At 45.8% G+C, this 15,142-nt stretch overlaps 1 protein-coding gene across 23 annotated transcripts in view; it reads left to right on the top strand.

Moving 5' to 3' along the window:
• Positions 1 to 15,142, top strand: part of PCNT (pericentrin) — a 160,909-nt gene that overhangs the window by 121,097 nt on the left and 24,670 nt on the right. For 22 of the 23 annotated variants that reach the window (XM_008267246.5, XM_089330409.1, XM_089330407.1 and 19 more), the window contains 5 exons: positions 771 to 993; positions 1,251 to 1,401; positions 2,075 to 2,506; positions 8,497 to 8,744; positions 10,116 to 10,218. In XM_008267246.5, coding sequence (XP_008265468.3) covers positions 771 to 993; positions 1,251 to 1,401; positions 2,075 to 2,506; positions 8,497 to 8,744; positions 10,116 to 10,218 — 1,157 coding nt within the window. The remainder of the gene's footprint in view (positions 1 to 770; positions 994 to 1,250; positions 1,402 to 2,074; positions 2,507 to 8,496; positions 8,745 to 10,115; positions 10,219 to 15,142) is intronic. The other variant, XR_016232182.1, reaches the window with a different exon arrangement.

The following is a 15,142-nucleotide window of genomic DNA, read 5'->3' as shown; positions in this document are numbered from 1 at the left end:
AGTTGGGATCAGGACTGAACTCAAGACTGTGACCTGGGATACAGTGTCCGACTGCCAGGCTAAATCCCCGCCCATGGAGAGACTCTCATATGGTCAAGGATGATACTGCTTCTGCACTCTGGTTCCATTCTTGCTGTGGTGCCCTGAGGCCTTGGGCAGTTACCTCTCCTTGTTCCATGTCTACTCTTGTACATGGGGTCAGCTTTTTTGGGGTTCAGTAGGTAGAATATGTGCCTTCCAGCTGTGACCCCACCCTAGGGCTTTGCCTTTGAGTGCACTTTTGGGTAATGTTTGCTAATTTGCATCTAGATTCCTGAGAGGAGTGGACTGCACTTGTATTTCTTTTGTGTCTTTCTGTTCTTGTCTTAGGAGTGCTAGCATCATAGATGAATGGGATGTGTCTCCTCCCTTTGTGTTTTCCAGAGGAATCTGTAGAACTGGCTTTATTTCTTCCTTAAGTTTTGGGAGAATTTTCTAGGGAAGCGCTCTGGGCCTGGTGGCATTTAGGGACTGAGTAGCAGATTGAGAGGCCACAAGGACAGTCACTGCTGGTCTCTGTGTGCTCCCTGCCATAGGGGTGAGGCCTGGGAACAGAGACCTGGGTGGTGAAGGAACGTGACCCCATGTGTCCTGGCTCCATCAAAAACTTCATTTCTCCCCAAAATGAATGCATTCCCATCTGATCAACATAATTTCTAATTTAATATCATTTGTACAGCTCACTTTGGACTTAAGAGTAATACTATTTTATGGCTTTTAATCTTTTTCAGTTGAATTGTTGGCATATAAAGTGGAACAGGAGAAATGTATAGCCAGTGATTTACAGAAAACCCTCAGTGAAGAGCAGGAGAAAACGAATGACGTGCGGAAGCTCCTGGTGACAGAACAGAATGCGGTGAAAGATTTGAAGTCTGAGCTGTGTGAGTGTAAACAGGAGAACGAGAGGCTGCTGCAATCCCTTGACGATGTGCAGAAGGAAGTCATCCAGCTCAGGTGCAGCACCCTGATGGTTTCAGCCCCTCCTCATGACGTCATGGCATGGATGTCTGCTGTGCCCAGACGGGGAAGGTGCTGGAGCACTTTAGGCAGCGGTGTCCTGGCCCTGGGCTGTGGTCTGGGAGGAGGGATGTTGCCCGATGCATAGGAGGGGAGAACATCAGGATTTCGCCTCCCTGTCTTGGGAGCTTCTGGCCCTGGGTGCTGGCTTGTTTCCCTTCCAGAGCCCTGTGCTGCATGCTGTCCCCATATAGGTCTGTGCTGGACAGCAAGGAGAATGACCTGCAGGCTGTGCTTCAGCAGCTGGAGCGTGAGCGCACGAGGGAGCGGGCCCTGCAGAGCCAGCTGGAGGAGGAGCAGCTGCAGCACCTGCAGAGGGAGGCCCAGAGCTCCAAGTCCTTGGAGGTACCTGGGTGGTGGTCAGGCCGCTGGGCAGCAGGAGGCAGTGGGAAGTATGCAGGGCTCTCTTTTTCCTGCCTTTTCTTACTGTTCTTGGCATGGCCTCCTGTGGACAGGTGTTTGAGGCTGATCACAAGGCAAAGAGTTCATTTGTGGCAGGACCGCTCTGGGGCTGACAGTGTGATGGCCCTGCTGACAACACACAGTCCCACGGCCTCTGGGAGTTTGGTTGTGGAATGCGGATGGAGTATACAGCCTCTGAGATCTGTGTACAAATCAGATACAGGCTGGGCACTTGGCTGCTGGGGACAGACAGGTGTTCTTTAGTTCAGAGCAAAACTACCCTCAGTCTTTGACCAGCGTGGAAGATGCAGATCATAGCCAGCAGGCTGTGTGTGTGTGTGTGTGTGTGTGAGTGTGAGAGTGCTCGTGCTGTGGTGTTTTGAGGGAGGGATAAAGGACGTCTCTGCGTCTGGGATGTGTTTTGTGCATTTACTCAGCGCCACTTCCCAAAAGCCCCTCAGCCATGCAGTTAGGATAACAACGTAACGGAAATGTGTGTAGATGTTTGAATCCGTAGACTCAGTCTCAGAAGCTGTAATTGCTGGGTCAAAGCATCTAGACAGAAATTTGGGCATGAACACTATTCAGATATTTTTTGCTTTTGATTGGTTACTAGGAGCTAAGACTGTCTTTGGAGAAGCAGAGTGCGCAGCACAGTCGACTGTGCGTTGCATTAAAGCACGAGCAGACGGCAAAGGACAACCTTCAGAAGGAGCTGCAGATTGAGTACTCGCGCTGTGAGGCGCTGCTGGCGCAGGAGCGGGGCCAACTCGCCGAGCTCCAGAAGAGCCTGGACGCGGAGAGGAACCGCACTCTGGAGCTGTCGGAGGCCTTGCAGCACGAGCGGCTCCTGACGGAGCAGCTGAGCCGGAGGCCGCAGGAGACACAGGCGCATCACGCCCTGCTGCGGAAGCTGAAGGAGGAGAAGTGCCGCGTGAGCGAGCTGCAGGCGCTGCTGGACAGGGTGCAGCAGCAGGCCGCGCACACGCAGCGCCAGCTGGAGGCCGAGGTCCAGAAGCGCTGTGAGGAGCTCGGCAAAGAGAAGGAGGTGAGTGCCACCTGGACGCGACCCAAAGGCAAGAGCTGAGATGCTGTCTGGAGCGGGAGGGGAGAACCGGCGTGGTTGCAGGCAGAATTAGCGGTTACACACCGGAATGAGAGAGCAAGAGGGACACAAGGATGCAAGGAAGAGAACGGAGACGAAGCAGAGTCAGCAGACATGGAGAAGTGGAAGAAGTGGCAGAGAGACGAGGAGAAGCTGGCGAGCACCGGCCCGGAAACGGTCGTTCCTGGAAACCATGAGCAGCTGCAGGGCTCCGACAGTTCCCAGGGTGTGGTCCTGGCCCATCCCCTCTCTTCCTTGGTTCTATTTGTGCATCCCTAGGACCACACCACATGTGGGTTTGTAGCAGTTTTTGAAATCAGGAAATTTAATCCTTCCAAACCCTTCTTTTTTTTTCTAATGTAATTAGATTTTATGTTACTCTATTATTACATAGGGCATAACATTTTCTTTTCTTTTTTAAAAAGATTTATTTATTTATTTGAAAGAGTTACACAGAGAGAGAAAAAGAGGCGGAGAGAGAGAGAGGTCTCCCATCTGCTGGTTCACTCCCTAATTGGCAGCAATGGCTGGAGCTGCGCCAATCCAGAGCCAGGAGCTTCTTCCGGGTCTCCCACATGGCTGCAGAGGCCCAAGGACTTGGGCCGTCTTCTACTGCTTTCCCAGGCCATAGCAGAGAGCTGGATCGGAAATGGAGCAGCCAGGACTCGAACTGGCGCCCATATGGGAGGGCCGGTACTGGAGGCGGCAGCTTTACCCACTACACCACTGCGCCAGCCCCCCAACACCGTTCGTCAAAGTTTTTTTTATATATAGGTTTTTATTTATTTATTTGAAAGAGTTACACAGAGAGAGAAGGAGAGGCAGAGAGAGAGAAAGGTCTTCCACCTGCTGGTTCACTCCCCAGTTGACCACAGTGGCCAGAGCTGTGCCGATCTGAAGCCAGGATTCAGGAGCTTCTTCCTGGTCTCCCATGCAGGTGCAGGGGCCCAAGCACTTGGGCCATTTTCAACTGCTTTTCCAGGCCATAGCAGAGAGCTGTATCAGAAGTGCAGCAGCCAGGACTCGAACCAGCACCCATATGGGATGCGGGCACTGGAGGCAGTATCTTTACCTGCTACACCACAGCACCGGCCCCTCAAAGTTGTTTTAGTCATGTGGGCACCTTGCAATTCTGTGTGAATGGGAGGATAGGCTTTTTTATTTCTGCAATAAAAGCTATTGGATTTTTGATAGAGATTTTATTAAATCTGTAGATAGCTTTGGGTAGTAGTAACATCTTAACAAGGGTAAGTCTTCTAATGTGGTGAACATGAACATCTCTCCATTTCTTTAGATCCATCCTTCCTTCCTTCCTTCCTTCCTTCCTTCCTTCCTTCCTTCCTTCTCCTTCATTTCTTCCTTCATTTCTCCCTCCCTCCCTCCCTCCCTCCTTTTCTCTCTCTCTCTCTCTCTCTCTCTCTCTCTCTTTTTCTTTTTCTTTCTTTTTTGACAGGCAGAGTTAGTGAGAGAGAGAGAGAGACAGACAGACAGACAGAGAAAAAGGTCTTCCTTCCGTTGGTTCACCCTCCAAATGGCCGCTATGGCCGGCGTGCCGTGCCGCGCTGATCCGAAGGCAGGAGCCAGGTGCTTCTCCTGGTCTCCCATGCAGGTGCAGGGCCCAAGCACTTGGGCCATCCTCCACTGCCCTCCCAGGCCACAGCAGAGAGCTGGACTGGAAGAGGAGCAACTGGGACAGAACCCGTGGTGCCGGCGCCGCAGGTGGAGGATTAGCCAAGTGAGCCACAGTGCCGGCCTCCTTCATTTCTTCTCAGCAGTGTTTTTGTGGCTTTCAAATTGGAAACGTTATACTTTTGTTAAATATAGTTATTTTATTACTTTTTAATGTAGTTATTTTGTTTTCAGGTTATTATTGTTCACGAGTAGCTATAAAGTCAGTTTTTCTGCTCTGATCTTGGATCTTCTAATCTTGCTGAATTTACTAGGTCCTGTACTTTAAATGGGCTTTTCCATCTGTATGATCAGATTCATCTTCAGGTAGACATGGTTTCATTTTCTGTTTTCTAGTCTGTTTCTTCCTTTTGCCCGGCTACTCTGGCGAGAATGACCAATACCTTGTTGAGTACAAGTGGTAAAAGGGAGCATCCTTGCCTTTTCCTGACCTTAGTAAGAGAGCATTCATCTGTTCACTGCTGCGAGTGACGTTAGCTGTGGGTTTTGGTAGGTGTTCTTTGTTATGTCAGAGGTTATTCCTTTCTATTACTTGTTCCTTTGTCCTTGTTTTTTAAAATTATGAAAGAACATTAGATTTTATCAAAATTTTTTTCAGGATCTGTTGATCTCTGTGATTTTTTTTCTTTATTCTGTTGCTATAACAGAGTATTATGTTGATGGATTTTCATATAATGATTCCTGCTTGGATTCCTGGGATAAATCCCACTTAGTCATAGTAAATAATTGTGTTTATGTCTTGCTAGATCCAGTTCGCCAGTATTTTGTTAAGGTTTTTTGCATCTCTCTTCATAAGGGGTGTTGGTCAGTAGCTTTCTTGTGATGTCTTTGGTTTTTAGCATCAGGCTGACACTGTTCTCATAGGAGGAATTGGGAAGCATCCCCTCCTTTTGTTGTTTAGGATGACCTTCAATTTTTAGATACATTTTTTTGGTCAACCAAAAACCTTTGTTTTGATAAAATAGTATCTGGTGTCTTGTGGATTAGTAGTGGTGTTGCTGTCTCTAAATATATTTTTAAAGCTTTTATCAAAAAATGCCTTCATTATTTCTACTTTTATATCTTGTATAATTATGAAAAGCTTTTTAAAACATATGGTAAAACCAGTGGTCTGATCTTTTGAAGTGATTAGCCTGCCATAATGTAATTGAGAAATGGATGCCTATTTTTAAGAACAAAACTGTAGGCTTCTCAATGTTGCAAGAATAAGTCAGATTCTAAAATGTTTTAGTATTAGTTTTGTAAGTTCATATGAGGGATATGATTTATATATGTAAATATTTAAAGGTTTATTTATTTGAAAGCGTTACACAGAGAGAGAAGGAGAGGCGGGGCGGGGGGGTCTTCCATCTGCTTGTTACTCCCCAGTTGGCGGGAACAGCCGGAACTGTGCTGATCCAAAGCCAGGAGCCAGGAGCTTTCTCTGAGTCTTTCCATGCAGTTGCTGGGGACCAAGGAGCTGGGCCATCTTCCACTGCCTTCCCAGGCCATAGCAGAGAGCTGGATCAGAAGTAGATTAGCTGGGTCTTGAACCAGTGCCCATATGGGATGCCGGCGCTGCAGGAGGCAGCTTTACCCGCTTCGCTGCAATACCGGCCCCAATTAATATATTTTTAATAGTCTTATGAGGTGCAATTGATATACCATTGAGTTCACCACTGTAAATTACACAGTTCTTTGTTTTTTAGTTCAAAGATGTAACATCATTAGTCAATTTTAGGACATTTTTATTATCCAAACTCAGTGAGAGCCACTTAACTCATTAAGTAGTCATCCTCATTTCCCCCTCCCAGCCCTTGGTGGGCCTTGTGGATTTGTCCTTGCGGACACTTCATGCTAATGGAATCTGACTGGCTTCTATTACTGAACATGATTTTTATCCATCCAGCTTGTCCCATGTATGTTCAACACTGTTTGCAGTTTAAAAAAAAAAAAACCCTTCAAAATAGTTTGTAGTGTTTTACTACTGGAAGTCTCAAAGTCGGAGTAGATCAGAGGTGTGAGTGGTGGGGCAGACTGTGGCCAGGAGTGTGGTTTCCTGAAGCTGGTGAGCTGAGCCCTGGGTGATTGTGTTCAAGATTCCATGTTCAAGTGTGTGCACATATGTGTGTGTTGTGTCTGCAGGTACATGTGTGTGTACACATGGATGTGTGTGCATCTTGTGTGCAGTGTTGGCATGCTGCCTGCTTGTGCATGCCCGTGTGCATTCATGTGTGTGCCTGTGCATGTGTGTATCGTTTCCTTTGTCCCCCAGGAGCAAGTCTCTAGCTGCTTGTAACATGATTTTTGTTTTAAAGATTTACTTATTTATTGTTATTGATTTATTTATTTGAGTTATAGAGAGAGGGAGAGATAGAGAAAGGTCTTCCATCTGCTGGTTTGCTCCCCATATGGCTACAATGGCAGGGCTGGGCCAGACTGAAGTCAGGAGCCAGGAACTTCTTCTGGGTCTCCCACGTTGGTGGCAGGTGCCCCAGGCACTTGGACCATCTTCCACTGCTTTCCCAGGCACATCATGAGTGAGCTCATGTGGAAGTGGAGCAGCCAGGAGTCTAACTGGTGCCCATTTGGGATGTCGGCACTATAGGCAGCAGATTAACCTGCTTAGCCACAGCTCTACCCCATGTGATTCCATTTTTGAGAACTTCCCCAAACCATATCTAAAGTTTCCAGCCATTCCTTTTATTATTTAATTTCTATTTTTTTGTAAAAATGAGTGGCACCATGATTACTTAAAAAAAAAAATACCAGAGCTGGCACTGTGGTGCAGTGGGTTAAAGTCTCAGCCTGTAGTGCCAGCATCGCATATGGGCACCGGTTCAAGTCCTGGCTGCTCCACTTCCGATCCAGCTCTCTGCTATGGCCTGGGAAAGCAGTAGAAGATGGCCCAAGTCCTTGGGCCCCTGCATCTGCATGGGAGACCCAGAAGAAGCTCCTGGTTCCTGGCTTCAGATAGGCCAAGCTCCGGCCGTTGCAGCCATTTGGGGAGTGAACCAGTGGATGGAAGACCTCTGACTCTGTTTCTCCCTCTCTCTGTAACTCTGTTTTTCAAATAAATAAAATAAATCTCTTTTAAAAATAAGTACCACACACATGTTTTAAACATTAGTAACTATTGTTCACGGTGTACCTTGATGGGAATTTTTAAGTGATGTAGCCCTTATGGGACTGTTTTTACTGCGGGTAGTTCATGTAATCTGGATCACAGAATCCTCTAATCGTAGCTGCTGAAGCCTCCTGAGATAGTTACTCCAGGCACAATTTCATCTTTTCCAAAGTTATGAACCTGTCAGCCCCCTCATCCAGAAAATAGATAAATTCATCATCGCTGTTTGCTCATGTTGCTCAAGCATTGAGTGAGGTGATGTGAGGAGGATCGAGTGCAAAGCAGAGCCGGGCCACCTGAGGGAGGAGTTGGTGCCAGTGATCTGGGTCTTGAAGGTTCTCTGAAGCCACCTCCCCTGTGGAGTTGCTCTTGGTTCTGGGGTTTCCCCCTAATGTGAGGGGCCATTCTAGCTACCGCCTCTTGGCTGTCCCAGGGGCAGACCCCTCTGGCACAGTTGGGGGGGGTCCTTCCTGAGGTCCTCTTCCTGCAGTGCCCCCACTCCCGCTCACTACTGCTGAGATCACCTCTCTCTGTCCCTGCCCAGTGAGTCGACCTGGAGCAGGGAACTCCCCCACCTGCTGAGGCACTGTTCCCACACCCAGCACCTCCATTGTACAGAGGGGAAGGTGAAGTCAGGGAAACCAGTAACTCTGGCTCAAATCAAGGCTGTGCCCAAGCTTCTCCAGCTGGTTTCTGAGTACACGTGTGTTTATGCTTGCCTGTGTCTGTGCTATCATGTATCTTTGGGCATGGTGTGTGTTCCTGGGTGTGTGTACATGGGACTGGTGACTGTGAAACTTGCTTCAGTCATTCAGGCCTCTCCTTTTGACCCTGAATGTCTGCCTTGGGCCTGGGAAAGCCCCACAGATCTCCACAGCGTGGATGAGGACCTTTGCCACTGTGTGCCTGGCGTGTGCCCTGCCTGCCCATCTCTGGGTGGAAGCTGTGTTGACTCTGTGGGGCCTTCCAAAGCCTGCAGTGTTAGGAGCTCATGTACAGAACAGTGACTGCTCCGAGTGCTCTGGTGCTGGTGGGGAGGGCCTGCTCTTGTACACACCCAATTTTGGTCTTTTGCTTGTCAGTTTTTCTGGAAAACTCACTGAAGGTCTCTTCCGTGTTGTTTTTCCGTTGATAACAGCGAGAATTAGAACTGCAGCGCCAGCGTGATGAGCATAAAATCAAGCAGCTTCAGCAGACGGTGAGAGCCCTGGAGTCCAAAGAGACACTGCCGTGTGCTGCTGGTTCTCGCCTGAGCTCTCCCCGCAGGGCCGGTGGCTCAGAGCTGGACTGCCTCCAGGAGCGGCACCAGGAGCTGGAGAAGATAAGACAGCAACTGCTTGGGGCTGCTGTACTGCTGACCGGCTTCATTAACCAGACTGTGGACAGGTGTGGACTGGCCTCAGCCAGATTCTGAAGTTTGGGGCGTGTCTTTGATTTCCCAACCATGTTTTAATGAGCTCACTGTCCTTTTTCCATGAGTTTGGAGAGAGGACTCTCCTGAAAGATACTGACAAAATTATAAGTTTTACATTCTAATGTTAGAATGAGCAGAAAAATTAATGTTAATATTTGTCTTTTTCTTTGTATAAAGTAATGTAGCTGGCAGTGTCTTCCCATCCATACCCGAGTTTTGTGATAGAACTCATGATTTCTAAGGAAAGTTTCATTTAGGATAGTGTCTCCAGTGATTGGCACACAGTTGCTGCAGAAAGCAGTTGAGTGTGGCCCGTGGGTGCCTGGTCATGCCCTTGTACCAGGCGCTGAGTGGCAGGATGTTTCTTTCTTTCTTTTTTTTTTTTTAAAGATTTGTTTATTTGAAAGTCAGTGTTACACACAGAGAGAAGGAGAGGCAGAGAGAAAGAGAGAGAGAGAGGTCTTCCATCCACTGGTTCACTCCCCAGTTGGCTGCAATGGCTGGAGCTGTGTTGATTGCCAATCCAAAGTCAGGAGCCAGGAGCTTTTTCCAGGTCTCCCACGCAGATACAGGGACCCAAGGATTTGGGCCATCTTCCACTGCTTTCCCAGGCCATAGCAGAGAGCCGGATAGGAAGTGGAGCAGCCAAGACTCGAACCAGTTGCCCATATGGGATGCCAGCACTGAAGGCTATGGCCTTACCTGCTATGCCATAGCGCCGGCCCCTGACCAGAGGTTTATAAGCTTCATAGAAGTGTGTGCCCACAGGTCCTGCCACCCTGCTCTGGGTTGCCAGTCCCCACCTACTTTTATGGACAAAATATGGCTTAGTGGAGTAATTCATAAATATGCATAGATTATGCTCACAGAATTTTCTGGAACCTGAAAAGTAACCCTGGAGTTAGCAATGGATGCTGGGTAAACCTCTTTTCTTTTTTAAAAAAGATTTATTTATTTGAAAGGCAGACTGACAGAGAAAGTGAAAGCGAGAGAGAGATTGATTTCCCATCTGCTGGTTCCCTCCTGAAATGCCTGCAACAGCCAGATTGGACTAGTCTGAAGCCAGGAGCCTGAAACTCCATCCTGTTCCCCAACATGGGTAGCAAGTGCCCAGGTGCACCAGCAAGGCGCTGGATCAGAAATGGAGCATCAGGGACTGGAGCCAGCACTCCAATATGGGATGCTGGTGTCACACGGGGCAGCTCAACCTGCTGATCCCAGTGCTGGCCGCTAAACACGTTGTCTTTGTCTCTTCAGCAGAGCTGTTTTAGAGCTCTGGACAGTAGGCATTTGGGAAATGCCATTTTGGTGTAAACCTTTTTGATGCCATATGGTTTTTACAGGACTATTAAGGATTGGACATCCTCCAATGAGAAGGCAGTGACGTCTTTGCTTCACACGTTGGAGGACCTGAAGTCTGAACTGAGCACATCCCCTTCCTCTCAGGTAAGCCTGGGGCTACTGCACCTGCCAGTGTTCCCCCTGGCCTGACAGTCAGGGCAGGAGCTCAGTGAGTCACATGCTGTTTCCGTCCCTGGAGAAGACATTGTGGTGGCTCTGAAACTTCCTTTTTGATTTTACCTTTTACATCTTACTAGTGTATTTGTCACAATCCACTAACCACACCAGGTTCTGGGAGGTTATTTTTTTTTTTTAATTTTTTTTTAATTTATTATTTTTTTTGACAGGCAGAGTGGACAGTGTGAGAGAGAGACAGAGAGAAAGGTCTTCCTTTGCCGTTGGTTCACCCTCCAATGGCCGCCGCGGCCGGCGCACCGCGCTGATCCGATGGCAGGAGCCAGGAGCCAGGTGCTTTTCCTGGTCTCCCACGCAGGTGCAGGGCCCAAGCACCTGGGCCATCCTCCACTGCACTCCCTGGCCACAGCAGAGAGCTGGCCTGGAAGAGGGGCAACCGGGACAGAATCCGGCGCCCCGACTGGGACTAGAACCCGGTGTGCCGGCGCCGCTAGGCGGAGGATTAGCCTAGTGAGCCGTGGCGCCGGCCTCTGGGAGGTTATTGATCCCAGCCTCTGTTAATCAGCATTCTGTGTTCATATGGAAGGTTCTGAATTGTTTTACCCTTTGTTTTTGTTTTTTTTTTTTTTTTTTTTTTTTTTTGTCCTCCACATATGTGGGAGAATATGCAACCTTTGTGTTTCTGTGTCTGGCTTATTTCACTCAACATGAGTCCTCCAGTTCCATCCATTTGCATCAAGAGACAGGATTTCATTCTTTTTTATGACTGAAGAGCATTCTGTTATGTTTATACACCACAGTTTTTTTAACCCATTCATCTTACGATGGACACCTTGGTTGTTGTGAACAGTGCTAAGTAATCGTGGTGCAGCATGTATCTCTTTGGTTTCCTGTCTTTTGGATATATACCCAGTAATGGGGTTGCTGGATCATATGGCAGTTCTAGTTCTAGTTTTTAAAGAACTCTATGCTGTTTTCCACAGTCCTGTGCTGATTTGCATTCCCACCCACAGTGTTTAAGAGCGCCCCTTTCTCCACAGCCTCATCAGCATTTGTTACTGTCTTTTTTTGTTAACAGCCACAACAACAGGGGTGAATCTCAGTGTGCTTCTGACTGCATTTCTCTGATGGCAATTGATACTTAGCATTTTTTTCATATATCTGTTGGTCGGGTTTTTCTTCTTTTCAGAACTATCTGTTAGGTGCTTTGCCCTTTTCTTATCTGGATTGGTTGGTTTTTGGTTGATGAATTTTTTGAGTCTGATATATTGTGGACATTAACCCTTTGTGAGGTAAGTAGCTAGCATATATTTTCTTCCATTCTGTTAGATGTAGCTTCACTCTGTTGATTGTTTCTTTTGCTATGTAGAAGCTTCAGAGTTTAATATAATCTCACTTGTCTAGTTTTACCTTTGTTGCCTGTGCTTTTTTGGGTCTTATTAAAAAAATCATTGCCTACACCAATGTCTTAAAATGTTTCCTGTATTTTTTCTTCCAGCATTTTTACAGTTTTAGGCCTTAAATTTAGGTCTTTCAGCCATTTTGAGTAAATGTTTGTTTATGGCGAGAAGTAGAAATCTAATTTCTTTTTTCTACATATGTATATCTGGTTTGCCAGCACCATTTATTGAAAAGACTGCAGTTTCTCCTGTGTGTTCTCGGCACTTTTATCAAAAATCAGTTGGCTTGTATCTATGTGGATTAATTTCTGGGCTCTCTGTTCTATTACATTGATCTATGTGTTGGTTTTAACCCAGTGCCATGTTGTTTTTGATTACCATAGTTTTGTAGTATGCTTTGAAATCAGATATTGTGCCTATAGTTTGATTTTGTTTTTTGCTTAGGCTCTTTTTGGCTATGCTGGGTCTTTGTGGTTCTGTATGAATTTTAGGATTGCCTTTTCTAATTCTGTAAAGACTATCATTGGGAAAAAAAAAGACTATCATTGGATAGGGATTACGTTGACTTTAGATAAAAGATTGTTTTAGGTAGTATGGACATTTTAATGACATTAATTTCTTCCAATTCACGAACACAGACTATCTTCCATTTTTTTTGTGTCCTTGATAATTTTTTTTCCTTAGTATTTTATAATTTTCATTGTGGAGATCTTTCATTACTTTGGTTAAATTTATTCCTTAACATTTAAATTTTTTATAATTCTTGTGAATGGAATTTTTTTTTATTATTCATTCAGCAAAATCTTTATTGGTATATAAAATATTCCTGTTTTTGTATGTTGCTTTTTGGTGCAATGGCTTTGCTGAATTAGTTTGTCAGTTCTAATGAATGTGTAGGTTTCTCCCTGTACAAAATCATGTCATCTGCAAACAGGGGTATTTTTATTTCCTCCTTTCCAATTTTGATGCCCTTTCTTTCTTTTCTCTAATTGCTCTTGTTAATACTTTTAATACTTCAGCAGCATATATACTTTAATACAGGGGGCCAGCATTGTGATATAAGGAGTTAAGCCACCAGGCTCCTATCTGAGAGCTGATTCAAGTCTCAGCTACTCCACTTCTGATTCAACTGTCTGCTAATGTGTGTGGGTAGGCAGCAGAAGATGGCTCAAGTGCTTGGGTCCCTGCCACCCGTGTGGGAGATGTGGGTAGAGTTCCAGGCTCCTGGCTTTGGCCTGGTCCAGCCCCAGCCATTGTAGCTTTTTGGGGAGTGAACCAGCAGATGGAAGATCTTTCTGTCTCTCACACTTTTTCTGTATTTCTTCTGTCTCTCCTTTTTTCTAACTCTGCCTTTCACATAAATAAATCCTAAAAAAAAAAATAATAAAAATAAGTGGTGAAAGTGGACATCCTTATCTGTTCTAGATCTCAGGGGAAATGCTTTCAGGTTCTCCCCATTCAGTATGATACTTGCTGTTGGTTTGTCATTTGTAGCCTTTGGAATTTTGAGATATGTTCTCTCTATAAGTTTTTGTCAAGAAGGAATGCTGAATATTATCAATTGCTTTCTCTGCATCTACTGATGAGAGAGTTTCAATTACTGTTTCAGTCTCATTGCTTGCTATGGGTCTATTTAGATTTTCAATATCTTCTTGCTTTAATCTTGGTAGGTTATATGTATCCAAGAATTTATCTATTTCTTTGAGGTTTTCCAACTTGTTGGCATGTAGTTGTTCATCATAATTTCTTATAACTTATTGTTTTCTGGTATTTGTTGTAGTGTCTTCTTTTTTCATTTGTTTTTATTTTTAATTTTTAATTAAAAAAAACTTTTTTTTGGTCATTCTTGCTAAAAGTTTTTTTTTTTTTCAAAAATTTTCAAAAAACAGATTTTAACTTTGAATTTTGTTTACTTTTGCTCTGATTTTTATTCTCAGCTCTTGCTATTTTGGAGTTTCATTTTTTTATTGTTTTTCTAAGTCCTTGAAGTGCTTCATTAGATTGTTTGACATATAATTTTTTCAGGTAGACACTTATTGCTGTAAATACTCTTCATACTGCTTTTGATATCATCCCACAGATTCTGATATGTTGTGTTTTCATCTTCATTTGTTTCAAGAAATTTTTTTATTTTAAGTGTACTGAGACTTGATTTGTGGCCTTTGTATACAGTCTTTGCTAGAAAATGTTCTATGTGCTGAATGTGTGTTCTGTAGCTTTTGGTTGAAATGTTTTATAAATGGCTGTAGATTCATTTGCTGTATGATAACAGTTCAGCTCTGAGGTATCTTGGTTGATTTGTCCATTGATGACAGTGGGTAATTGAAGGACTCAGCCACCGTTATTATATAGGAGTGTATTTCTCCCTTGAAATCTAGTGATATTGACTTTATTTATCTTAGTGGTCTTATATTGGATGCATATAGATTTATGATTGCTGTATCTTCTTGCTGGATCAATTCTCTAATAAATTTTTTTTATTTTTATTTTTATTTTGTTTGACAGGCAGAGTTAGACAGTGAGAGAGAGACAGAGAGAAAGGTCTTCCTTCTGTTGGTTCACCCCCCAAATGGCCACTACGGCCGGTGCACTGTGCCAATCTGAAGCCAGGAGCCAGGTGCTTCTTCCTGGTCTCCCATGTGGGTGCAGGGCCCAAGCACTTGGGCTATCTTCCACTGCCTTCCTGGACCACAGCAGAGAACTGGACTGGAAGAAGAGCAACCAGTACAGAATCTGGTGCCCCAACCGGGACTAGAACCTGGGGTGCTGGCGCCCTGCTCTTGGTACTGAGGGACACAGAAGGGGCTGTCCTTTTACCCCAGCAGGCAAGCCTGGGGCTGGTGGCACTAACAGCTAGGTCCCTGGAACAGTAAGATGTGTCTGGTCTTGCTGGGAGAATATGACTTTTTAGCACCAAAGCTATAGTCCCAGCACTGAGGGATATAAAATGGACCTCGTCCCAGTCCTACGAAGTATGCAGGGGATTTTACACTGGCAGTCATGTGTCTGGAGTGGTGGAATGCAGGCTCTGAGGACTCTAGTACTGACAGTAGTCCTGGAGATGCAGGGGCAGTGGTGTCGTTATCCTGAACTCACGGAGTCAGGACTATTGCCCGACAGCCACCAGCCTGAAGCAGAGGAGTGCAGATAGGGCTCTCCACAAACCTCAGGGGAATTCCATATGCTACAGGGAGTATACACCAGTGGTGATTGTCCAAGGTCAGTAGGGCACAGGGACCCTTGCTCCCAGTTCCCATGGGGCATGCAGGTGTGATACTGGGGCTTGTGCCCTGGGTACCCAGTACCATATGCTAACAGATGCAGAAGGACTTCCTCAGGGCTGGCCCTGTTGAATGTTTTATGGGCTGCTGCTGGTGCTGATCCCTGAGAAACCAAGGGAGCTTTCTGGGATAATGCAGAGCAAGTGAGCATGGCTTTGGGGCTTGTGTCCGTAATTTTCACAGCTGTAAGGTGCAGGGGTCTTGGTCTCTGCC

Source organism: Oryctolagus cuniculus, chromosome 4 (genome assembly GCF_051225735.1).
Source record: "Oryctolagus cuniculus isolate XC-2025 breed Fujian yellow rabbit chromosome 4, ASM5122573v1, whole genome shotgun sequence".
Classification (NCBI taxonomy): Eukaryota; Metazoa; Chordata; class Mammalia; order Lagomorpha; family Leporidae; genus Oryctolagus; species Oryctolagus cuniculus.
Note: the sequence above shows the minus strand (reverse complement) of the source record. Positions and strands in the feature narration are given on the sequence as shown.